We start from the raw sequence: 27,621 nt of genomic DNA, 5'->3' as shown, positions 1-27,621 counted from the left end.
GTAAGTGCCTTCTGTGAATACCAAAATGGTAGTAAGTTTAGGATTTTGTCTTAAGTTAGTTCTGTGAATCGGGCCCTCTACATTTAGCACTAAGATAACTGATTTACTGTTAACTTTTGCGTTTAAAATTGCATCTACTAATTAGAAGAATTCCCCAAATGTTTCTTTCCAAGCTTAGTGTAATTGTTAAGTTACAGTCATAGATTAGAAACTGCAAGTAGGATTCAAGCATCACTTAAGTGTAGGGATTGTGGTTAGCTGTTACAGATTGTCTTGTGTAGTGTCTTACTTTAAGAGCTGAGTGTTCTGTGGCTCTTCATGGAATGTAGAACTCTTTGGTTGCTAAAGGAGTCTGTGGAACTGTTCAGTTGTCAGTGCTCTGTGTTGGATGGGGTGTCTAAAGTCTTTGACTTAATAGAGACTATCTACCCTACTTCTTCTGGCTCCTGCGTTCTTGAATGGAAGGACCCTGTTTACATCATGATATTTCTGGTGTTTCCACAAACAAATAGTTGAAAGGTGACTGTAAACTTTCGTAGTTCCATATAATCTTCTTTTTCCTATATTGTTCACAATTAATCTATGTAATACTATGTTTTTTATATTAGTTGGTCAATTATGTCTGTTAAGTTGTTTATTTCAAGAAGTAAAGGTACTTATAATGCTTTGCCTACCCCACCCTTATATTTCCCTTTTTCTTTTTTTTCTTTTTAACTACTTTTAGGCTTATCCTTATGTTAGCTTAAATTTGCATTGGTATTATCTTCATCTAAAACCAATTGTTTGGATTTTCCTCTTACTTATTTAATCTTAAACACTCAATCTTGTATTTATTCTGCTTGGACTTGATCTATTATGTTGTTATATTTTTTTTAAGCTATCTATGTTATTTTCTATTAATGTGGCCGCTGTTTAGGACTTTTCACATACACAAATACATGCTGAATCATTCTGTTTGTCATGGTGTGCTTTAAGACCCTCTGCTCAGTCAAAACCCGGTGCGTTTATCAATTGTCACCTTTGATCAAAGTCATGGTTGGGCCCACAGTTCTCCCTTCTCCTACCCACTCTTACTATCTGGAGGATATTACCACATTTCAAGTTTCTGGAACTCAGCCCGAGCAGACCTTCTTTTTCAAGAAAACACAGTTGATTTTATTTTATTAAAAATAATGCACAAAAATACCCTTTAATAGCACAAAAGCATAATAAAGCTGGGACATTTTTAAAGGGGTCTCTTTAAAATGACAGATATTGAACAGGAAGACTCTGAAAAGTCAAGTATACACGTAGTCAATGAGAGGTTGTGCACATCTGCAGATTTAATGTCAATAGGGGCAATGGATTTGACTGTCTTGGGGAGTTCAGGGAGTCCACTTAGCCCAAGCCATCCAGCCTGCATCCTCTGAAAGAGCTGTTGGAGGGGCCGGATAGCCGGTCTCAAAGGCCCTACTCACTGCACTGCTCCATGTTGTCCTTACGTGTGCAGCCATCACACGGGGAGTGACTGCCTGTGCAGCAGGAGTTCATTCTCAGACTGTAGTCTACGCCAGATGTCTCCAACGAGTAGCTTGTGAGCTACTACTAGCTCTCCAGCTACCTGTAAGTAGCTCTCTTGTGTGCTGCCCAGGCTATTATTTTGGATTGTTTGCTCGGTTGAATTAATATACATATAACAATAATCAAAAATTGTGTACACAATACGAAAATTGGTGTATTTTCACAACACATAAGCTGATGTTCGAAGCCATATGGACGAATTTCTGAAATGTATTTAAAGGTATTGTTTGAATGATAAATCATGCAGCATTAGAAAGACTTAATACTCATATTAATACCTTGGTGCCAGGGGCACCTCACCCATGGCTGTTATGCATCTCCCATATGGAAGCATTGCAAATTGAAGACGATTTTTGTTTTACTTCTGACACCCATGCTGATGCACTGATGTGATCACTGCTGACAACCTTGGATGGATGGTCATTACTACACGAATATTATTAGTAGCTCAGGATGATTTTCATTAAACATAAGTAGTTCTTAGTACTGAAGAGGTTGGAGACCCCCGGTCCATGCTCTTGAAGACGAGTTACAACTCAACGTTCGTGGTCTGTGTTCCTTCAGTTTATTGTTGGACTTGGGATCACTCAGAGCAAGGCAGAATCTGAGCTCTTTACAAGTCAGAGGTGATGAGGAAACTCAAACGATGGACTCTGACTCTCCAAGCAGAGAGAACAGTCAGAGTCTACATTTTATGCTTCTCAGAGGACAAAGATCTTCAAGGCGTTTCCCAATATCCTGAATCTGTCGTGTACGTAAACGGGCAACGGTGGATCATTCTGGTGGAGGGGGGGCTTGTGAATACAGAGATCCCCCATCAAACAGTCTGCATCTTGGCAGAAGAAGCAAGAGATGGTTGGCACAGGCTGGCAATACTCATTGGGTCATGAGGCTGCTTCGAGAGGTAGTCGGGCCATCACAACTCTGTAAGGCCCTGCATTTGTCGCTCTGATTCACTGGTTGCCCATGTAGGAATTTTGATTCCGGCTCGGTCTAGGAAGTTATTTTTAGTCCAAGGACGTGGCAGGCCGCAGAGTATGAACTCTGTTGGAGCTTCACTATTATTGTTCCCAGACAGCCGCCCGTGTTACCTCCGCAGCATCAGTTTGGAGAGGGCCAAGAAGATGATGGTGGTGGAGTCATGAATAGTGGCAGATTCTCAGGGCAGAGGCAAAGACAGAATAGCACTTAGGGGCCTATTTACAAGCAGTTTGTGTTGCGTTTGCACCACGCAATGTGGTACATGTGCGACGCAAACCATAACTTAGACTTATGAAACCCAACTAGGCCGTTTTGCGTGGCCCTGCGCTGCTCCACAGATCTGGAGTAAAGCAACGGGGCGCAAATCACTTGCTGCACTGCGTGACTTTTTCGTAAATAGACCCCTTACTTGGTTATATTGTTGAAGTATTGATCAAAAGACAGGTCATAGTGAAAAGATACCCACAGGTTGCCTCGTCAATCAATCAAACAGTATATATAAAGCGCAGCGCGTCGCCCGTGAGGATATCCAGGAGCTGATGACTGCATGTGGGGGATCATTCGAACAGTCAGGTCTTGAGTCCTTTCCTGAACTGGAGCAGCAAGCCTTGATCAAATACATGTTGCTTACGTTGAGGTTACACGCCATGAGATCAGGTATTCACTAGTCTAGAAAGTGTCCTTATTTTTGGAGTAGCACATCCGATGAACAGACAGTCATGAAGCTAGAAGTCTTGCTTACATCGGGGTTGCAGACCAGAGGGATAAATGTTCATTGCCCTAGAAATCTCGTTAAGATTAGGGTTGCAGATTTCGAGGACGAATGCTCCTTACTCTAGCAATCCCTCTTGAGTTGGGGTTGCTAATCGCAAGAGCGACTGCTCGTTAGCCTAGATATCTTGATCACGTAGGGTTTGGGGATCACAAGGGTAAAGTACGAAGGCTCGTTAGCCTAGATATCTTGATTATGTAGGTGTTGGGGATCACAAGGACAAAGGACACAGACTCATTAGCCTAGATTTCTTGATTACGTAGGGGTTGGGGATCACAAGGATAAAGGACGAAGGCTCGTTAGCCTAGATTTTTTGTTAAGTAGGAGTTGGGGATCACATAGATAAAGGACGAAGGCTCATTAGCCTAGACATCTTTATTATGTAGGGGTTGGGTATCACAGTGGCAATGGACGAAGGCTCGTTAACCTAGATATTTGATTACGTAGGGGTTAGGGATCACAAGGATAAAGGACGCAGGCTCGTTAACCTAGATATCTTGATTATGTAGGGGTTGGGGATCACAGTGGCAAAGGACAAAGGCTTGTTAGCCTAGATATCTTGATTACGTAGGGGTTAGGGATCACAAAGATAAAGGACGAAGGCTCGTTAACCTAGATATCTTGATCACGTAGGGGTTGGGTATCACATGGATAAAGGACGAAGGCTCATTAGCCTAGATATCTTGATTATGTAGGAGTTGGGGATCACAAGGTTTAACACCTTCCGTGCGGTGCAGATTTACCCCCGGTGCTGGGCCCCAATGTAAATGGGTGTGGTCATGACGGAACGGTTCCGTCATGAGCACGGCTCGACCGATGCTCATGACGGAACCGTTCCGTCATGAGCATCGAAAGGGTTAAAGAACGAAGACTCGTTAGCCTAGATATCTTGGTTACGTAGGGGTTGAGGATCACAAGGACAAAGGACGAAGGCTCGTTAGCCTAGATATCTTGATTATGTAGGGGTTGAGTATCACAAGGATGAAGGACGATGGATCGTTATCCTAGATATCTTGATTACGTAGGGGTTGGGTATCACAGTGGCAAAGGATGAAGGCTCGTTAGCCTAGATATCTTGATTACTTAGGGGTTGGGTATCACAGTGACAAAGGATGAAGGCTCGTTAGCCTAGATATCCTGATTACGTAGAGGCTGGGTATCACAGTGACAAAGGACGAAGGCTTGTTAGCCTAGATATCTTGATTACGTAGAGGCTGGGTATCACAGTGACAAAGGTCACAGGCTCATTAGCCTAGATATCTTGATTATGTAGGAGTTGGGTATCATAAGGTTTAAAGAATGAAGACTCGTTAGCCTCGATATCTTGATTACGTAGAGGCTGGGTATCACAGTGACAAAGGACGAAGGCTTGTTAGCCTAGATATCTTGATTACATAGAGGCTGGGTATCACAGTGACAAAGGACACAGGCTCATTAGCCTAGATTTCTTGATTACGTAGGGTTTGGGGATCACAGTGACAAAGGACGAAGGCTCATTCGCATAGAACCATCGCTTATGTTGAAGTTGCCGATCGCATTTGGTGTTGGTGTTCATGAGTCTCTAAATCACATTAAACATGCAGATGTTCATAAGTTTATGAAGCTTGCTTACACTGGGGTTACACATCTTATCAACAAGCACTTATTTCTCCTCGAAGGTGGACTATGTGGGCCTGACTCTTTCTTAAATGCTGATTGGATTGAAGTCTGCTTCCACTGAGGTTCCTGTCACATGGAGGGTGTTTGTCTTGCTGATGCTGCAGCTGTACGACATCTCAATCGTGTCTGTTCTCTGACAGCCCTTACTTACAACGGAGATGACTCCAAACGGATGGATAGTTGTCCATAACACTTTATGCTGAGATTGCACAAAAAAACGATAGCTGTCATCTCTTCGTTACCTTGGGATTGCCAGTGACACGGACAGATGCTCCTGCTGAGGTTGTACGTTGTGTGGAGAGAGGCTCGTTGGTTTATAAATCATGTTTACATCACAGGAACTCATGTGAAATGGACAAACGTTTGCCAGTCTAGGAATCTTTCCGACATTGGACCAGGACACTAAATGATAATACGTCACCAGACTATAAATCTTGCATATATGGCAACCGTGTGCCACATGAGCAGATGATTATTAGCCTGTAAGGTTCACTTTCATTGACAATGTTGATGTTGCACAAGAGGTGGGCGGGAACGTGTCAGCTTATAACTTGCTTACATCTGGGGTTCCAAGTGGAATGAGAGACAGTCCTTGGTTTAGAAACCTTGCCCTCATTGGCATAACTTGTGAAATTGATAGACGTTCCTCATAGATATATCTTACAATTACAGGTATGTGGCATTAAATGAACTTCCAAAGTCTAGAAATCTTGCATTCCTTGGTGATCTACTAGGAATGGAAACAAGTTCCTTGTTTAGAAACTTTGCATTTATTGGCCTTGGAACTGGAAGTGAAATGAATGGGAGTGTCTCAGTCTAGAAATCTTCCTTACAGTCTGGCCGCACGCCACGTGCATTTATGCCGAGACCGGTCTGCCGGAATCTGAGGTAGGTGCAGGTAAAATTCCTGGTTCCATTGATCCAAATACACCATATGTCACTACTCAAGAGAGACATTTTGGGAACCATGCAATGGATCTCCAAGGGAGGGGAAAGCGAGGACCACCTCATGTCATACATGGTCCAGGAGTCCAGGCGCGTTTCCCACCCTGGTTTCAAAGAGCAGGAAGTCACGTGTCCAAGGAGGTGGTGGTAAGCGCATGGGTCGCGTTTCCTGAAAGCGGCTTTAGCAGCCCCCTGATGGCTCGGGGGAGAGGTAGGCTGTCTGCTGAGGCTCCATTCAGCAGGCTCCGGGAGACGGTGCAGAGGCAGCTCTCCTGCAGGGACGGAAGACGGCACCTCCGGACTCCCACTTGTAGCTCTGTGCCGGCCGCGGTGGAGCACACCATGGGGTAGAGAGGGGCCCCCACCTGTTTGTGACAAAACATCATCATGGTCAGAACATTAGGTTTTAAATGTAATTCCATTCCTCCTGTGACATGTCAATAAGGCAGACAGACCTACGTACAAGATTTAAACCTACTTCAGGTGCTCTGAGGTTTACAAGGCTACCCTTCCCACCCGAAACGTGTCTGTGGTCTCCTTGACTTCCCTCATCCATGTAGAACCTTTCATCACACCTGGTACTTGTTCTGTCCACCCGCTTCATCTACCATCTCTGTGTAGGGTGGTAGACCATCCTGGCATTGCTTCAACAGCTACCACCCTCTTTAGACCTGGGGACTCCTGGGGTGCTTCTCCCACACCCAGTGAACTCTGTAGCCTGTTTGTAGACTGGAAGCACACCTCACACCTCACACCTCACACCTCACACCTCACGCCTCACGCCTCACGCCTCACGCCTCACGCCTCACGCCTCACGCCTCACACCTCACACCTCACGCCTCACGCCTCACGCCTCACGCCTCACGCCTCACGCCTCACGCCTCACGCCTCACGCCTCACGCCTCACGCCTCACGCCTCACGCCTCACGCCTCACGCCTCACGCCTCACGCCTCACGCCTCACGCCTCACGCCTCACACCTCACACCTCACACCTCACACCTCACACCTCACGCCTCACGCCTCACACCTCACGCCTCACGCCTCACGCCTCACACCTCACACCTCACACCTCATCTAGCACTTCATAGGTAAGTCAAAAGTCACGCATGAGTATCTCAGCTACAGAGGAGACGTCTCAATGTGGCCTATGGAGGGGAGCAGCCCTGGGCTCACCTTGGGGCAGATTTATGAAAAAGTCACGCAGTGGGAGGGAAAGGGCAGGAATCGGACGTATTTGAAGCAATACGATGCATTCCTGCCTTTCCCCCTGTGTGGGCGGCCCTTTGGCTGCCGAGGGCCAATGCAGGCGCCCTTTCACCATTGTGCAAGTGTGCCAGCGTTGCATGCAGGAGTGTTTTTGTACAGAAAGGGGCACCTTCCTGCATGAAAACAATCCAGAGAGGCAGATTCCTCCCTCTGTCTGCTGCAGAATGCATCACACATACATTGAGGAAGTAACAAATAGAAATAAAGATATTTTTCCTTGCTACGCCCCTCTTGGAAGGTGCATCATTTTACTACATTTCCAGGCTTACCAGTTCTGGTAAATCTGGAATGCATCGATAACCAGGGGAGTTGTGTGGGAACACCCCCACAATACCAGTGGAATGCCTCCCTGGGGCAGAGTCGGGCAACACAGCGATTTGAATGCGTAGCTTTACTCCGGATTTATGGGGCCCCTAAGGGTCAAGCAAAGTGGCCGTGCCTGGCTTCATGAATCTCACTTAGGACTTGCGTCGCTCTTGCACCTCCTTCCGTAGTGGAATACCGGCGCAACTGCACTCGTAAATATGCCCCTAGTCTCTCAATGCAGACTCTTATTAAATCAAATCCCTCTGAGCAGGACAAGGGCCACAAGGCAGGAGATATTTCCCGTTATCCCAGGAAGGACTGAAAGAATGGGATCACACAAGAGAGGGCTCAAGGGCTGAACTGGAAACCAAAACCACCCCTGACAAAAATAAATCTAACCAGACCCACAACACAGGAGGCTGCGAGCAGGAAAGGAGCACGGCTGAGTGATGGAAGCCCCTCCAGGTCTGGAAGAAGCCAGCTAGCCTTCAGCCTACCGATGAAATGCCAGAGTGGCCAAATGGTGGCCAGTCTGGCCCGTGAAGGGTTCTCATGCCTGAACAGGAATGCAAACATCAAGCAGGGGCCCTCCACTGAGCGTAACCGACCCAGCGTCTCCACGTGGTGTTGTCGTGTTTAAGGAACCACTCTTGGTACCCTTCTACCCCTCAAAGAAGCACAGACACCAGGTCTATGGGTGCCAAAACCTTTATTGGGAGTGACATTATGAATGCAGATTGCTCTGCCACAAAGGGAAACATTAGGGGATCCCATTTTGGAGGCGGCTTAGGAACCCCTCATCACCTTATGAAACTAGCGTAGTGTCAAACCTCATAGACAGTGAAGTTGGGAACAAGACCGCTCAGGGGAACATCAACCGTAGGGGCGATGTTCCGGTGAGCGGTCTTGTTCCCAAGATATGACTAACGTTCACCTGAATTACTTTTAGCCTTTTCGGTGCTGACGACGTGCTCAGCTCGTGATGCAGCACGGTGGCGCTGTGCTGATGACGAGCTGAGCTCGTCATGGCCTCCGCGGAACGCCCACGCGGGATAATTACCCTGCTGTGCTGAGTGTTCCATTGAGCGGGCGGGGCCATGACGAGCTCAGCTCGTCATCAGCACATCGCCACCGTGCTGCATGATGAGCCGAGCTCGTCATCAGCACCGTGGTGCCGCGCGCGGCCCCCCTGTCCCACGCGCCGCGGGGCAATTAGCCCCGCGGCGATGAGGTTAATAAGGCTCTGGCCCACATCCTCAACCAGGGATACCCTTCCTAAGGATTGCACCCAACTGGCGCCAAGCACTCGTCTCATCAGAGGCCTCCACCTATCTGAGACACGAACATCAGGCTCAGTCATTCCAACGATACATCTTCCAAGAACACGAAGCCGCGGCAGACTTCATAAGCACCAACCCATGCCTACACCAATAACATACTATGCACACCGGCAGCCTCCCCAGGCTCCACCCTCTCAGTCCATCTTGCCATACTCCAGTAGGTAAGGGAAAGCTACAGTCATAGCCCCCCCTCTGCCCCACCAGGCCAAGAGTACTGCTGCCAACTAAGGAGGCAAACAGCACAGCAGACATGGCATTCACGCAAGCACTTCATTCACTCAAGCACTTCATTCACGCAAGCACTTCATTCACGCAAGCACTTCATTCACGCAAGCACTTCATTCACTCAAGCACTTCATTCACGCAAGCACTTCATTCACGCAAGCACTTCATTCACGCAAGCACTTCATTCACTCAAGCACTTCATTCGCGCAAGCACTTCATTCACTCAAGCACTTCATTCACTCAAGCACTTCATTCGCGCAAGCACTTCATTCACTCAAGCACTTCATTCACGCAAGCACTTCATTCACGCAAGCACTTCATTCACTCAAGCACTTCATTCACGCAAGCACTTCATTCACGCAAGCACTTCATTCACTCAAGCACTTCATTCACTCAAGCACTTCATTCACTCAAGCACTTCATTCACGCAAGCACTTCATTCACGCAAGCACTTCATTCACGCAAGCACTTCATTCACTCAAGCACTTCATTCACGCAAGCACTTCATTCACTCAAGCACTTCATTCACTCAAGCACTTCATTCACTCAAGCACTTCATTCACTCAAGCACTTCATTCACGCAAGCACTTCATTCACGCAAGCACTTCATTCACTCAAGCACTTCATTCACTCAAGCACTTCATTCACTGAAGCACTTCATTCACGCAAGCACTTCATTCACGCAAGCACTTCATTCACTCAAGCACTTCATTCACTCAAGCACTTCATTCACGCAAGCACTTCATTCACGCAAGCACTTCATTCACTCAAGCACTTCATTCACTCAAGCACTTCATTCACTCAAGCACTTCATTCACGCAAGCACTTCATTCACTCAAGCACTTCATTCACTCAAGCACTTCATTCACGCAAGCACTTCATTCACGCAAGCACTTCATTCACTCAAGCACTTCATTCACGCAAGCACTTCATTCACGCAAGCACTTCATTCACGCAAGCACTTCATTCACTCAAGCACTTCATTCACGCAAGCACTTCATTCACTCAAGCACTTCATTCACTCAAGCACTTCATTCACGCAAGCACTTCATTCACTCAAGCACTTCATTCACGCAAGCACTTCATTCACGCAAGCACTTCATTCACTCAAGCACTTCATTCACGCAAGCACTTCATTCACGCAAGCACTTCATTCACTCAAGCACTTCATTCACTCAAGCACTTCATTCACTCAAGCACTTCATTCACGCAAGCACTTCATTCACGCAAGCACTTCATTCACGCAAGCACTTCATTCACTCAAGCACTTCATTCACGCAAGCACTTCATTCACTCAAGCACTTCATTCACTCAAGCACTTCATTCACGCAAGCACTTCATTCACTCAAGCACTTCATTCACACAAGCACTTCATTCACGCAAGCACTTCATTCACTCAAGCACTTCATTCACTCAAGCACTTCATTCACTCAAGCACTTCATTCACTCAAGCACTTCATTCACGCAAGCACTTCATTCACGCAAGCACTTCATTCACGCAAGCACTTCATTCACTCAAGCACTTCATTCACGCAAGCACTTCATTCACGCAAGCACTTCATTCACTCAAGCACTTCATTCACTCAAGCACTTCATTCACTGAAGCACTTCATTCACGCAAGCACTTCATTCACGCAAGCACTTCATTCACTCAAGCACTTCATTCACTCAAGCACTTCATTCACGCAAGCACTTCATTCACGCAAGCACTTCATTCACTCAAGCACTTCATTCACTCAAGCACTTCATTCACTCAAGCACTTCATTCACGCAAGCACTTCATTCACTCAAGCACTTCATTCACTCAAGCACTTCATTCACGCAAGCACTTCATTCACGCAAGCACTTCATTCACTCAAGCACTTCATTCACTCTGTAATGAGTGACCTTCTACAAATACTAAGCAGTAGTCTGGAATGATTTAAAAAGGTTTCCTCTCACTGACACCTCAGTGCTGCCAACTGTTGAGAAGTTCATTCCTGGCTGCAAACATCCCATTTATGGTAACGTCCATTCGATTATGGTCAAATGGGGCTTTCATGGCCAGAGGTGAGAGGTTGGCTTTGATGCTGAGCTCTGGTGGCAACACAGCCAGAAGAATGAGTTGGCTACCATGCCAAGTCTGGGCACACAGGAGGGCGTCTCATTGAAGCCTTCCATACGACTCCACGACTCCCCTGAGGTAAGCCGGGCGAAGCTGCCCTCTGTTGTGATAAAGCATGTTGACCCTCACTTTCAGGATCGAGGCCTGCAAATACTGCCCGTGTGTTCCACCTGATGAGAAGAAATGCGAAAAAAGCTGAGCTTTACCTTGTCGAGGCCGGTGAAGGCGGGTCCAAGGGACTCCCCATTCCTGAAGAAGGTGAGGGTCCCCTCCGTCAGGTCCAGGTGTGCACCGACCACCGTCGTCCTGTCGTAGAATGGTTCTGTGTATCGCCTGCAGAGCCCGCCGTGCCAGAGGAACCCTTTGTAGGAGAGACCCCAGCTCTCGCTGTCCTTTCCTGTATGGAGCAAGATGAGAGGGGGACAGAGAGGTTACTAAACTTCTAGCCACAGATGGGTTATCACTCTTGGCTAGTCTCGTCCTCGATGCTACGGACTGATGTCGCTTCCAATGACCACATTCTCGGCGCAGCTGTGGTCTATCAGTCCTTTAATCATCTAGTGCCCTGAAGCAAGGTGAACCAACGCTGGGCATGGCAGGCTGCCACACTCTGAGAAGGATCGCTCTTTCCACTGGACTCTCATATCTATTCTCCAATTAGATTCAAGCTCTAAAGGACATATGGGCCCTCATGTATGGCTTTATGGCGTACGACAGAGAAGCAAGCCACCTGGCTGCGCTGCCCTATGCCAAAGTGAAAGGGCAGGAAGGCGCTGTATTTATCCAATACACTGCTTTCCTGTCCGTTCTCTGCGCCCGGCGCAGTTTCAGCGGCCGAGCCCCAATGCAGGCACCATTGCAGGAGGGTGCAAGGGCGCCTCGGTTGCATGTAGGATTGTTTTTGTGCAGGAACGGGCACTTCCCTGCAGAGAAACAATCCTACGTGGCGTTTTCCTCTTTCCATGTGTGCTGTTGAATGCAGCAGACATGGAAAGAGGAAAACGAGGAGAGATAAAGATACTTCTCCTCGTTACGCCTCACCTCGGGAGATGTACGGATTCAGCGCTTCTCCAGGTTTACTTGATTTTGTAAATCTGGATCAGCGTCAAAGGCACGGGTGTTGCGTGGAAACTCCCACCGCAGCGCCCATGGAACGCCTCCCAAGGGCAGAGTAAGGCAACGGAGCGATTTGCGCTGCGTTGCCTACTTAAGATTTATGAGGCCACTGAAAGCCACGCAGGGGGGTCATGCGGAGCTTCATAGATCCGATTCAGCGCCCTGCGTCACGCATGTAGACACTTTACGTGGTGCAAAATTGATGCAAGGCTCTTACGAATATGCCACCAAGGGTGTAAACTGACAATCTGCTAGCTCTTCCGCCTTTCAACTTTCTGCACCTCTGAGATCTGCAGGTGAATGCATCGGTTAGAGACAGGGAGAGGACCTGTGTGTCCCAGCAGACTTCACGGCCAGAGTACTGGCAAGACATCAACTATGGGAACAGGGAAGACACTGACACCAGGACAGAGAGAGGTGCGAAAGAGCATACACACAATATACATCACCGTCCCCAAACACCAGTGTGGACACAGGAACCATCAATGCTGGGCAGGAGGCTGTGGAGAATCCCACAACAAGGGTGAGTGACACAGAACCATCAAGGAACACGGACGGGCACAGCACGCCCCCAATATCAGTGCCAACGATACAACAGGCCCTTCTCTATGCTCTAGGACCGGTGCTTTGTCTCAAGAGAGTCCCCCCTCACGCCACCCACAAAGACTTGCTTACGGATAACCTGTGTAGACGTTTGTGTGCATCTGTATAGTTGTTGCATTATTAACAAGGTACATAATATGTACGTGGACAGTGGCAGTGTCCCTGCCGCTTTTTACGGCGCGATTAGCGGCGCATTGGTGACTTTGCTAATATCCAAAACACTGATTGCTTCCTGATATTGATAGCGTTTGAGCTTATTTTAACTCAGTCTGTGGCATTGTGTGAGCGAGAGTGTGTACGCTCCCCCCGTGTGCTGTTTTACTTATTTTTACTTATTTTTTAATTCTGCTCATTTGTTCTGGGGGCATTCAGCATTCTGCACTGCTGAGGTTCTCACCTGAGAGCAGGCAGTTGCAGCTACGGCACCGTGAAGCGCTGGACTCGTCCCTCCTTCCCGCCTCGTTCTGACGCCGGTGACTAGCACCGTTCGAGCAGAGGGCGTGGAAGGTCCGAGCCAGCTACTTCCGGTTGCTACGGGCAGCGCTCTAGGTGTTTGGACGCTGGGGGGGATATAAGGCGGATGTGTAATCGGCAGCGCAGCGGGCGCGCCGAAGTTGCGCCTAAGTTAAGCCCGTCTACGCCCGTCCGCGGCCGGATGCGGGCCAGGGCCCTGCCCCCTGCCCCTCCGAGAGGACACATATGCTGGAGCAGAGCCGATCTGCTGTCCCTCTGTAATATGAACATTATCAGCTCGTGCCTGCATGGTATGAGTGTTGAGGAGAACACTGGCTGCAGGCTGTGCCAATTCACCTACAACCTGCCTAAAACGGAAAAAAGTGAGCACCATGATTTAGTTTGTGGCTTGCTGAATGTTCGGTCCTTACGGAGGCATAAACTATATATTTATGACCTCCTTAATGAGAAGCAATGGGATCTAGTCTTCCTTACGGAAACGTGGCTAGACGGTGACTCTACTCCAGAGGCTATTGAAGCTATTCCGGAAGGTTACACTCTGATGAGGCAAGATAGATTGACAGGTAGAGGTGGAGGGATAGCCATTGGCGCTAGGCAGGGGCTTCACTGCCATTTGGAGCAGATTGTGATTAAGGAAAGCGAGGCGGGTGCCTTTTCCGTTCAGGTTAATGGGGGCCATACAGTGAAGGGCCTTTTGATATACAGGCCGCCTGGCCCGTCCGCCAGATTTGGCGAGAGCCTGGTAGAAGGTATTACAGAGGCCGCGCTATGCGCGGATAAGTTTTTGGTGTTAGGTGACCTCAACCTACACCTGGACGACCCTGCGGATAAGGCGGCCGGGGACCTCTGTCAAGAGATGAACGCACTTCAGCTTGAGCAAAAAGTCAATGATCCCACCCATCAGCGGGGCCACTTATTGGACCCTATGTTTGCTAATTGGGGACAGGTGGAGGCCTTGACACCCGTACCCATCCCTTGGTCGGACCACTATCTGGTGCCCTTTTTGATACATATTCCGGGTGCCAGGCCACCGGAGCAGTCGGCACCAAATCGTCCGAATCGGAGATGGGCTACCTTCTCCCAAGCCAGGTTCAATGAGGCACTTGTTGTAAGGGGTGGTCCAGGGGGGGAGGATGTGGAGAAAGCCAACACTAATTTGGATCAGCGTATCACTGAGGCCTTGGACCGTGTTGCTCCGCTTGCCCTGGGCAGAACGGGGGGACGTGCACAGAGAACAGCATCATGGTATAGTGAGGAGGTGCGGGCGGCCAAGGTCGCGTGTAAACGTGCAGAAAGGCAGTGGAGGACAGCTTTCGCCACTCATGCTAAAGCTGACTATATTGCGAGCAGACGCATCTACCACAGATTAATCAGGAAGGCTAAAACGGCGTATTACACCACTAGGATAAGGGAAGCAGAAAACTCCATGAAGGAATTGTTTTTAATATATAAATCACTCTCGGCTGGGAAGCCTGCGGCAGTCCCAGAAGAATTCTGCTCGGTGGACAGCTGTAACCGAATAGCGGAGTTTTTTGCTAACAAGGTAGCAAACATCTATTCAGCCTTTCCTAGCCAAGCTAAGACTGGCGCCGAGTTTGAGGAGGAGATCTGGGTGAGGGGAGAACAACGGATGTTGACTTCATTTGCCACCCCGCCCACTGAGGCACTCATCCAAATCTGCGGATCAATAAAGTCAGGCTCCCCCAGGGATCCCACTACGCCCAAACGCCTGATGGGCAGTTTGCACGTATTAGAGCCGTATATCCGTTATCTTTTGGATATCTCCTTTGGGACCCACACTGTACCGTATGCCTGGAAACGGGCGGTGGTCCTCCCTCTCCAAAAAAAGCCCAATATTAGCTATGATAGGTTAGAAAATCTTCGACCTATTTCTCTCCTGCCATACATGGCGAAGGTTGCGGAGAAAACGGTGAACCTCCAGCTGATGGATTTTGTGGAAGATTCTCAGTTTGGCTTCCGTCCGCGGCATTCGACGGAGTCAGCAATGCTTATGGCAGTAGAGGCCTTACGGCAGGGAGTGGCTGAGGGCCAGACTATGGCCCTGATCCTCCTGGACCTAAGCGCACCATTCGACACTGTAGCTCATTCCATCTTGCTACAGTGTCTAAATGATGGAGGGGTATCAGGAGCTGCACTTAGATGGATCCAGTCTTTCCTGATTAACAGATGCTTTCGAGTCCGTCAGGGAGAATGCTATTCTAGGGAGATCAGCTTGGGCCAGGGTGTACCACAGGGCTCGTCCCTGAGCCCAACTATGTTTAACCTATATGTCTCCCCGCTGGCGGCAATTGTTGAAAGTCATGGCCTCCGCCTTGTGTCATATGCCGACGACACGCAGTTGGTCATCTCTCTCTCACGCACGCCTGGTCTTGCGGCGGACAGTTTCAGAGTATGCATGCAAGAGCTGGCAACCTGGATGTCCACCAACGTTTGAGACTTAACGGTAGCAAGACCGAGGTACTCGTGGTGGGGGGGAGGGCCATCGATCTGGTCATCGGCATGGTGGCCACCCTGTCTGGGAGAAACACCTGTCCCTTGCCAGGAAGCAAGGAATCTTGGGGTATGGCTTGATGCCGACCTTGCTTTTGGCCCCCAGATTGGTCGGGTGGTGGGGGTATGCTTCGGAGTTTTAAAAACTCTGAGGAAGGTCTTGGACCTCCTGCCTAGCAGGGCCGGCCCTAGGCATGTGCAAACTGTGCACCTGCACGGGGCCGCCAAACCCCAGGGGCCGCCACGACGAGGATCGGATCGGAAGGATCTGATACATCGTGGCACTGGCGGCCCCCTGGTGGCAGGATTTGGCGGCCTCTGGCTCCGAGAGGCCCCTCCGCGGCCGTGGAGCAGCTAGAAAGGCCGAAAGTGTAAAGGGGGTTCATTTTTGCGCAAAACCTAGGGACACACACAGGCACTATGAGGAGAGACAGAGTGCCATGAAGTTCGGAACTGGAGAGGGGAGGCACGGCATGGGGAGGAGCTGCGTCACGTGTTACAACTTGGCCATAGCGCCGGAAGGGGGGAGTGGGGACGTAAGGTCACGTCCTGCTGCCAGGGTTTTGAGGGAACCAACTGGGACTGAGGTAGAGGCTGGCTGCAGAGCTCACTGGTTTGCAGGCAGCAGTGCCACCGGAATCATGGTGCTCGGCTGGCTGGCAGCACTACAGATCGGATTGCACCTTCTGCCGGGCCACCTGTTGCAGTGAGGCTAAAATATCTATGGCTGCCCCCTGCCAGCCAGTAAATAATTATTTCCGAGGCGCTGGAGGGCCGGTCGAGGGAGAGTGCTGGAGCCCGTGTCTGACTGTGACGAGAGCGGGACGAGGTACATGCAGAGTGAGGCTGCTTCTCATCGCAGCTGTACAGGTCTCCGCAGTCATAATGGGCCCTATTTTCTGTCATGTATACAGATGAGCATTAAAAAAATTGAGTAAAGTCGAGACAACAGTGACCCTCCGAGAAGCAAAGGCAGGATCACTAATGTCAGTCATGCACATTTGCAGTGCAACAATTAAAAGTGCGCAATAAGTCCAGTAAAAAAAAGACCGGAGCAGGTGCCTTGTTCTGTGGAAGGAAGGTAGGCCCAAGAGAAGCGGCTAGTACAGAGTGTTGCTGGGATTTTTGGAGCAGCAACTTAGACTGCACAAGGTAAGGCTGAGTGAGAGCAGATGCGTAGCTGTTTGCCAAATTTTTTTTAATTTTTCTTTAGTTCAATATGATTTTATTGAATTTTTTGACAATGGAGAAGTACAGAAATACATACAAAAAAGTGAAGAAATGATTCATTAAATTACAAAGAAGCGAAAGAAAACAATCATAAGAATACAATCCTCAATAAAATACATCGCAATATAATATTGTCAGTTAAAGGAGAACTTAAGAAGGGGAGAAGGGGAAGGAAGGGGAGGGAGAGAAGGGAAAAGGGAAATAAACATTTCATAGCATAATGACTTAGATAACTAGAGTTACCAAAAAGATATTATCAATAAGACAACAAAAATCATAACTGTACGTACGAATCTATAGGAGACCAAAAAGATTAAAAATGTGAAGAATTATGACGAACACCTTGCAACGAAAATTGAGCACCTCTTCTTGTAAAGATAATCCAAGACCACCAAGCATGGACTGAAAGAGAAGTAGCATCCTTCCAACAAAATGTGATGGATTTTAACGCAGCCGAAACCAAAAAATTAAATAATTTTGCTTCATTATCATCAAGGGGCACACTCAAAACGACAGATTTACATATTACTAAATTATAAGAGGGTAAATCAGAAATAGGTAAAACTTTCAATATTACATTCCATACTTCAGACCAAAATTTCCTAATAGTAGGACAGTCAAATAACATGTGACGTAAAGAACCAGGATGCAAGTTACAATGCCAACATAAGTTAAATGGTAATAAGTTAGCTTTAAATCAACGCAGTGGAGTCCATAAGGAATTAAATAAAATATAAGCATTAGTTTGATAAATTGACACTGGCAAACATCCAGAAATACAATGAGTCCAGATTAATGACCAAGAATCATTTGACAGAGATAAAGATAACTCAGTATTCCAAAAAGTGGAAATTGTATCAACATTGGAACCTAAGGATAAGGTAAGTTTCTTATAAAATACAGACACCGCTTTAGAGGACAAAGAAACAGTATTAACATAAATCAAAAAATCAGCTGTCATTTTAGAAGGAATACCATTTGGGAAGGAATCAAAAATAGAATTACAAAGAAATTGATATTTTAACAAATCTGATAAAGGCAGATTGAATTTCAATTGGAGTTGAGTAAATGGAATAAATGCATCATTCAAGAAAACATCTCCAAGATAAAAAATACCTTTATCAATCCAGGAAGACCAAAAAGAGATATTCCTATTTAATTTAATTAAGGCACTATGCCATAGGGACAAATTCACCGTAGAAAGTAAAGGGGATTCAAAATTGGAGTCTAAATCATTAAATATTAATCTCGATGATTTGATTATGGAAGAAGAATGTACAATCTTAGATATAGGAGACATGGTTAACAAGGACAGTAAAGGAAAAGGTTTTACAAGGGATGTCTCAATATGAAACCAGAGAGGGGGATTAACCATAGGGGAAATATTAAACCATAACAAACTTTGTTTAAGGATAAATGCCTTATGATACAAAAAGAAATCAGGTAGGGCAAAACCAATTTGACATTTGGGAATTTTCAATTTTTTATAAGCAATACGGGGAGGCTTATTATTCCATAGAAATTTAGATAATAGTTTGTCAATATCTTTATAAAATTTGAGTGGAAATTGAGTTGGTATCATAGCAAGAGAATAAAATATTTTAGGGGCAATAGTCATTTTAATAGAGTCCATTCTCCCCCACCAGGAAAGATGAAGGGAAGACCATTTGGAAGTTTTTTGCTTAATATACTCAAGAATGAACTCACAATTTAATTTCAAGGTAGCATGGAGGGATGATGAGAATAATATTCCAAGGTATTTCAATTTACTCTTTTGCCAAACGATATCAGATGAAGGTAACATATCAGGAGTACATAACATATTTAGCGGAAAAAATTCAGTTTTACTAACATTTAATTTATAACCTGACACAGTGGAATATTTAGAAATAATATCAAGCAAAAATGGAACAGATGAAACAGGATTACTAATAAATAATAACACATCGTCAGCATACGCCAAAGTTTTAACAGTAATATCCTTGATGGTAATTCTATGAATGTTGTCACATTTTCGAATGTAATTAAGAAATGGCTCTATACCCAATAAAAATAAAAGAGGGGAAAGGGGACAACCCTGCCGAGTTCCTCTGAAAAGGGAAAATTGGTTAGAAATGTGGCCATTAATAAATAATCGAGCAGTGGGAGCATAGTATAAAGCAGAAATCATACGAATAAAGGAGGGGCCAAAATTAAAAGATAATAAAGTTTTAAATAAAAACTGCCAATGGATTTTATCAAAAGCTTTTTCAGCATCTAATGCCATAACACCAGCAGGGATAAGGATAGTGGAGCTTTGTTCAATAATATGTAATAACGTTCTCGTATTATTAGCAGAGTATCTATTTTTCATAAAACCAGATTGGTCGGGGTGGATGATTGAATGAAGGACAGGTGCTAACCTAGAAGCGATAATTTTAGCATATAATTTACAATCCTGGTTAATCAAAGAAATGGGACGATAATTAGCAACAAGGCTAGGGTCTTTATCAGGTTTAGGAAGTACGGCAATTAATGCTTCAGAAAAAGACCCTGAAATGGTACCTGATGATGAAAAATGAGAATAAATTTGGCACAAATTAGGTAAAAGATGATGTTGGAAGTCTTTATAAAACTCGGCAGGGATACCATCAGGACCAGGGGATTTTTTCTTTGGAAGCGATTTAATGGCTGAGAGAATTTCATCATTAGTAATAGGTAAATCTAACTTAAGTTTATCAGAGGAAGAAATGTGAGGTAAATCAGAATGTTGTAAAAAGGCATCAATTATGGATTCATCACAAAAATCTGGTTTATTATATAATGTGGAATAAAAATTTAAAAACTCTTGAACAATATCATTATGGGAAAGTGCAATTTTACCTTGAGGACATTGAATGGAGGTAATCTGTGTTTTATCTCGTTTAATACGTAAATAATTAGCCAGAAGTCTACCAGACCTATTGGTGTTAAAGCGGAATTTAGCATTGGATTTAGAAAGTTGAATCCCAGCTCTTGTACTAAGAATAGCATTAAATTCATACCTTAGCTTTTGTAACTTTAATTTATATTGTGGATCACTAGACGTAATAAATAAACGCTCAAAATGAGCTATTTGTTTCTCTAAAGATTTAACATGAGAATTAAATTTCTTATTTTCATGAGCCATAATAGAATTAGTAGTACCCCTGACATAAGCCTTAAATGCATCCCATCGAGTGGTAACGGAGGTAGAGCCTTCCGGATTGAATGTAAAATAATCCTGAATTGCTTGGAATAATTTGGGTTTAGGAGTGTCATTAAGGACAATATCAGTATTCATACGCCATCTCGACTGTTTAGTAAAAGAAGATGAAACATTTAAAACAAAAGAAATCATTGCGTGATCTGAAATGTCAATGGTACCAATGGTAGGGTTATTTGCAAATTGAATGAGGGAAGGGGAAAGGAAAAAATAGTCTATTCTGGAATGGGAATTATGAGGATTGGAGAAAAAAGAAAACTCTTTACCAGTTGGATAGTGCAATCTCCAAATATCCGCTAACTTGGTGGTTTGAACAAAAGTCTTAAATGCATGAAAAGTCTTGGACGGTCTAAATCGAGATGTAGATAATCTATCCAACAAGGGATCCATAAAAACATTGAAATCTCCACCAAAAATCAATGGAACATTTCCCAACTTTAGAACTTCAGTCGTAACAGCAGCCCAGAAAACAGGATCCTCAGCCGTAGGGCCATAAACATTAATCAAAAAGAAAATAGAGTCATGAATTTTAACTTTGGCTATAATATATCTACCTTCAGAGTCTGAAATCTTATGTAAGACTTGACAATGTAATCTCTTGGCAAAGAAAATAGCGACCCCGTTCTTTTTACCTTTAGCAGGTGAAGAGACAATAGTGTCAACCCACTTTTTGTTCATATAATTTAAAACGTTATCATCAACATGTGTCTCTTGGACAAAACAAATATCAGCTTTAGAGTTACTTAAATAATCTAGAATTTTCAAACGTTTTACTGGATGTCTTAAACCTTTTACGTTAAGAGAAACAAGTTTAATATTATGAACATTAGCCATTAGGATAGAAGAAAAAGTAGAGAAAGGAATGAGAACAAGAAGAAGGCAGAAAAAGACAGGTTAAAAGAGTAACTCTGAGCGAAAAATAGGAAAGGGAGAAACAAAAAAGAGAGAGTAAGGCACAAACAAGCAACATAAATAAAGACAAGGAAACGCACACCCGTTCCTCAAGCATGGCCAATTACCGTTGGAGCCCATGAAGAAATTTATGCATAAACATGTCACAAGAATTCAGCGAAATCAAGTCAAGAATTAGGATCTTGCGTATCCATTGATGGAGGAGCCTGCTGTTCAAGGAAAAGACGAAGATCTTCTGGACGCTGAAAAGATTTAGAGACATTGTCTTTCCAGACCCGCATTGTAGAAGGATCAAATAGGCCATATTTGAAACCAAGGCTCCTCAGCTGTGGACGAAGGGAAGAGAATTCCTTACGAATAGCCACAGTTTCTTTAGCAAAATCCTGATGGATGAAGATTTTGGTTCCATTCACCAACAATGATGGTATTTCTCGAGCAGCTTTTCGAATAAGAACCAGATGATGATGACGCAGGACCTTAAATATCATCTGCCGTGGCTTAGAATGACGAGGATTGCGATGTGACGGAACTCTATGAGCTTTATCAATCTCAAATTTTTCTGTGAACTTAATATTCAGGAGACCAGGCAGAAGAGACTCAAGATAGAGCCGGCAATTGGTCCCTTCAATTTCCTCAGGTAAGTTAAAGATGCGAAGATTTTATTGCCTATTGCGATTTTCCAAGTCCAGCAGCTGATTATGCATTGGCATAATTCTGGTCATTAAAGGTGTAAAAGCATCCAACTTATTCTTGTTATCTTGAATTTTAATGGTATTATCCGACACCTTCATCGATATAGAAGCCATATCTTTACGAACATTTTTGACTTCTGAGGCAATGGTGTCAGTATTTAAACGTAAGGCTTTAATTTCCTCCAAAATTAGGGCCAAAGAAGGTTCTGAAGTTTCCACCAACTTAGATTTGGTTGGAGGAGGGGAAACCTGCTGCTTCCTTTTATTAGTGGAGGAATTCTTAGAATCCATTTTGAGGAGAAAAAATATGCCTTAATATGTAGAAGAATAGAATAAGACAAAGTAACCTCAAAATGTGAAGCAAAATGTAGTAAATAGGGGCAAATGCGTCAGAAAACACTGAAAAACCCCAGGTGCAGCAGCTAAACAGTACAGTAGGCGGAGCTAGGCCCAAGCCAGCCTCTTTCATAAATAACTCTCCGCCCCCAGGCTCACAATTCCGGCAGTACCTTGAGGAGCAGCAGGGAGCAGAAACCATGGAAGGTGAAGAAAACACTTCCGTCGAGCAAAGTCGTCAAAAAAGAATTCCACAGGTAGGTGGAGGCATCAGGAGGCAAGCGCCGATATTTTCGCTGGGTTTGTGACAAGAATTCGTCGTTTAATTAACTTCAAAGCTCCGAGATATCACGGAGCTCCGGTGGCGGCAGCCATCTTGGTTGACGCGCTCGCGCGTCTCCCCATGTTTTCATTTTTCTTGATGGATATGGCCTCTATCAAGAACACATGACTCAAAATTAATGTTTTCATATCAAAACAAACAGTGCAGCCTGGTGCGAGAGGGGGACAGGGATAATTACAGAGAGGAGAGGGATAAAAAGAGACGGAGAGGGGAGAGGATAGAGAGGAGAGGGATAAAAGGATAGAGAGGAGAGGGATAGAGAGAGAGCGTGCGAGAGGGGAGAGAGGGATAAAAAGAGACAGAGAGGGATAGGGAGCGAGCGCATGAGAGAGAGGAGAAGAATAAAAAGAGACAGAGTGGAGAGGGATAAAAAGAGACAGGAGAGGGATAAAAGGATAGAGAGAGAGAGCGTGCAAGAGGGGGAGGGGTAAAGACAGAGAGGAGAGGGCTAGAGAGCAAGCGTGTGAGAGAGGAGAGGGTTAAAAATAGACAGAGAGGGGAGAGGGATAAAAGGATAGAGAGGAGAGAGAGAGAGCGTGCAAGAGGGGGAGAGGGATACAAAGAGACAGAGAGGAGAGGGATAAAAGGTTAGAGAGGAGAGGGATAGAGAGAGAGTGCGTGCGAGAGGGGGAGAAGGATAATAACAGAGGAGAGGGATAGAGAGCGAGCGCGTGAGAGAGAGGAGAGGGATAAAAAGAGACAGAGGGGAGAGGGATAAAAGGATAGAGAGGAGAGAGAGAGAGCGTGCAAGAGGGGGAGAGGGATACAAAGAGACAGAGAGGAGAGGGATAAAAGGTTAGAGAGGAGAGGGATAGAGAGAGAGTGCGTGCGAGAGGGGGAGAAGGATAATAACAGAGGAGAGGGATAGAGAGCGAGCGCGTGAGAGAGAGGAGAGGGATAAAAAGAGACAGAGGGGAGAGGGATAAAAGGATAGAGAGGAGAGGGATAGAGAGAGCGAAAGCGTCGTGGTCACACACAGAGGAAAGCTTGCATTGTGAGATATAGTTGCCGTAGTAGTTTATTCAAAAGACTGACGTGTTTTGATTGGAACGCTCTTTGTGGTGTTATTTCTGATATTTACATGTGTTGATCGTCTTCATTGCTTAATTTTGCCCGCAAGAAAGTGTCACTCATAGTCATTGAAATGTCACTCATAATTACACTGAAATTATGAAAATGTCACGTATGGCAATCTGAAACCTTGGCAGCTATGAGGACGAGATGGGTGAGTCTTCCCCCGCCCCATCTCCACTCACAGGGCTACCAGCAGCATGTGTGCTGACCTCATTGTACCCCCTGTAGTTGTAGATATGATAATTTTTTTAATGAACATGCCTATTTGTTTAACAATAACCCCCTCCCATTGCAGGCTCAGGCCTCCTGCATTTTTGTGGGGGTCCGGTGCCCGTTTCATGGCCCTCGCACTGCAGCTGTCTGTGCGCCCATTCCCTCATGTCGTGTGTCACAATGCCCTCCTCCTAAATTGTATCGTTCTGAGACGAATTCAGAAGGGTAGGAGCAGCCGCAGGTACTGGTCATCTAACGACTTTTCTGGACGTATTGTTAAAACACCTTCCTGAGCTCCGCCCCGTCAGGACCCCCTCTTCCGGGGCCACCACCTACGCTCCCTGCACAGGGCCACCATGAGCCTATTACAGCTCGTCGGACGCTGGTGCATGCCCTTGTCACCTTCGCGCCTAGACTACGGCAATTTGCTGTATCTGGGGGCCACGGGAGGGGCTATCAAGCGCCTCCAAGTGCTGCAAAATGTAGTTGCACGTTTAGTTCTGAGGCTCCCCAGGAGATCACCCTCCAAGGCAGCGCTCCAGGCCCTGCATTGGCTTCGGTCAGGAGCAGGGTGGAGTTTAAGGCTCTCTCCACGTGTCACCGCATCCTGAGCGGTAAAGCCCCGGTCCCGCTTCAGAGTCTGGTCTCTCGATATGAACCAACACGGGACCTGCGCTCTTCTTGTACAGGGCTACTGAAAATTCCAAAAATAAAGAAGGCTCGAATGGGGGACAGGTCTTTTAGATATCTGGCTGTTAAGCATTGGAATGCCCTACCAATAGAGCTACGTTTGGAGTGTTCAGAGTCTATTTTCAGAAGAAAACTAAAGACTCACCTATACGGGAGGTAGGCGGCTGTGAGGGTTGCTTGGACTGTTTTCCCCACTTACCATAGCACGGGGACACGCCGGTGCGCGTAACCAGGCGCACTACAAATTTCCCTAATAATAATAATAATAATATGGATCTAAATTTGAATTTACAAGCGTAAACTTATATAATGTTATTTTGCTACTGAATGGAGACCGCTCCCCACCTTTTAGCATCACCAGAGGCACACGGCAGGGGTGCCCACTTTCACCCCTGCTATTCGCGATAGCCAAGGAACCGTTGGCCGCCATGCTACGACAGCACCACAAACCATATACACTCGACTACCCCACGAGTCCCGTGTTAATATCACTCTATGCAGACGAGATCACGTTATATGTGCGTAATCCTGCGGACGGATTAAACCTATGAGATGTGAAATAATAACATTTGGGGACTTTTTGGGCATTACTATCAACTGTTATGTTATGTTATGTTATTTGCGATTTTTATAGCGCTAAATCACCGCCAGGTCTCTTGGGTGTAAATCCCAAGTCATGGCACTAATGAACTGCACCATTCGGTACCCAATGGACTATCCGCAGCTGTGGAGCGATGTTGAGGTTCGATATCTGGGAATAACTGTCACCAGAGACAGGGAAGAACTACTGCGAACCAACTACGGGGTGGCCCTCGCTAGGGTAGAGGACCTAATTACCAGATGGATTGCCCTCCCGCTCTCTATGGCGGGTTGAATAGCCTTAACAAAGATGATCGTCATGCCCACATTTTTATACTTATTCACAAACATTCCTTATTCCCCGGGACGCTCTTTCTTCACTCGGCTGAAGAGTCAACTCATCCGCCTTGCATGGGGAGGGAAACAACCTCGGATCAAGTGGCGCACCCTAATGTTGCCATTTTCCCCAGTGGGTTTGAAGCGCCAGATCCTGAACTTTACTATCTCAGTGCTCAGGTGCACTTCGCCGCGAATTGGCTCACCCTCCCCCCCCCCCCCCGCCCTTCATGACTCATCTGGCTATAGAACAGGGGCTTATGGCACCATTGTCTCTGTCGGGATTCCTAGGTGTGGACGACAGGACTGCTGGGGGAGGAGATCCACTGTGGCTTGTACATATAATGCGTGGCGCGCCGTAGCCAAAAGATTCCAAGTTATCGTGCTCTATTCTCCGATACTCCCTCTACTCGACCAACACTTGTCAGACTTATATCATCTAGGTTGGATTACTGTAACAGCCTGTATGCAGGAGCGAATAAATCAGTTCTACAAAGGCTGCAGATGGTCCAACATGCAGCCACCCGTTTAGTCCTTGGATGGCCGAGGAAGTCGTACGCCTCGGCTGCGCTTAACGCCCTTCATTGGTTGCCAATACACAAGCGCATCCTGTTTAAAATATTGGTCATCACATTCAGGGCCTTCCATCTGCGAGGACCCAAATACCTCTCGAATGGCTCCAGACGGTATCTGCCATCACGGAATCTTAGGTCCTTAAATATGAATCTATTGGCGATCCCTAAATTTAAGCTTATCACCAAGGGAGGGAAATACCTTGCAGTGATTGGATCTAGGGCATGGAACCAGCTCCCTTTTCATCTCCGGCAAATCCCCGCGGAGAGCCAGTTTAGGAAATCTCTGAAAACTAGGGGGCATATTACCAACAACTAGCGATAATTTTTGTCTCTAACTTGTTTAGAGACAAAAATTATCGCCGCACATCGGCGATTTTTATCGCAGATAAACCTTGCTATTAGCAAGGTTTATCGCAAATGCGATAAAAAACGGCCGCAATGCATGAATATCGCTGAAAAGTCAGCGATATTCATGCATTATCGAGCAAATGCTCTTAGCCATGTTATCCACCTCCCATTGGATAACATGGTGAAGAACTGCTCAGGGCAGGTGTTAGCTTTTGGAGATATTCGCGCTTAGCGCGAATATCTCCAAAAGTTGGTAATAGGAGATAGCGATGTTAGCGACTGTTTCCAGTCGCTAACATCTTGGCACACCCACTTTGCATGTCATTAGTGATAAATATCACTGACATGCAAAGCGGGGCCCAAGATGGTCGCTATCTCCTATTAGCTGTCACTAACTGGTGTTAGCGACAGCTTGGTAATAGGGAGATAATTTTATCTCCGCTTTCTTGGCTTTTAAAGCCAAAAAAGCGGAGATAAACCCCTTGATAATATACCCCTTGGATTTATAATCTTACGGACACCGCCTGTAAAGCTTTAGTATAAATGTGCAGGCCTTCTGATTTTCGAGCAGTCTGCCGGCCAAGTCCATCTGGCTACGGTCCACAGCGCCAAGATGCTCCTTGGAGTGATAGCCGCGCTATAGAAATGTGCCCTTAGATTACATTACATTACACAGGAAGAGATCTGTAAACGCATGCTTCTCCGCTTAGGCAAACATACCTGGGCAGACATGTATCATGAGGGGCGGTTCAAAACTGCGACCGCATTCTTAGGTGACACATCGCCCACTGCCATGGACCGTTTCTTATATATTCGCTTGCGACAATCTGTCGAAGCTGCTACCCCTGCATTTCCAGAGGAACCTCTTACATTGCCCCCAATGCACAACACATTCCCAGGGGGCGTCACATGCTGTGTCCCGCATCTATAAGACATCCATGGGGGGTGGGGGGACATGCAATGCAATGAAAGCAAAACAGGAATGGGAAGTGGAACTGGGGCATCCAATCACAGAGGAGGCTTGGGTATACTGCCGCCAACAAACTGGACGCATCACCGCTAGCAGCAGGTTTCGAATTATTCATTTTAAATTCCTTCGCAGAAAGTATTATACCCCGGTGAGGCTACACAAACTCCAACTCCGGGAGAGCGACGGATGTGCCCGCTGTAGACCGGAGGGAGCGGGTTTCCTGCACCTGGCATGGGA

The 27,621-nt window shown here is 46.2% G+C and overlaps 1 protein-coding gene across 3 annotated transcripts in view; it reads right to left on the bottom strand.

Moving 5' to 3' along the window:
• Positions 1-4,177: 4,177 nt before the first annotated feature.
• LOC144826372 (SPRY domain-containing SOCS box protein 3-like) overlaps positions 4,178-27,621 on the bottom strand; it is a 104,931-nt gene continuing 81,487 nt past the window's right edge. For all 3 annotated transcript variants that reach the window (XM_078684701.1, XM_078684702.1, XM_078684699.1), the window contains 2 exons: positions 11,366-11,556; positions 4,178-6,282 (listed from right to left, as the gene is read on the bottom strand). In XM_078684701.1, the coding sequence (XP_078540827.1) occupies positions 6,043-6,282; positions 11,366-11,556 (431 nt within the window). In that variant the 3' untranslated portion in view covers positions 4,178-6,042. The remainder of the gene's footprint in view (positions 6,283-11,365; positions 11,557-27,621) is intronic.

This window comes from Lissotriton helveticus, chromosome 3_2 (assembly GCF_964261635.1).
Source record: "Lissotriton helveticus chromosome 3_2, aLisHel1.1, whole genome shotgun sequence".
NCBI lineage: Eukaryota > Metazoa > Chordata > Amphibia > Caudata > Salamandridae > Lissotriton > Lissotriton helveticus.
Note: the sequence above shows the minus strand (reverse complement) of the source record. Positions and strands in the feature narration are given on the sequence as shown.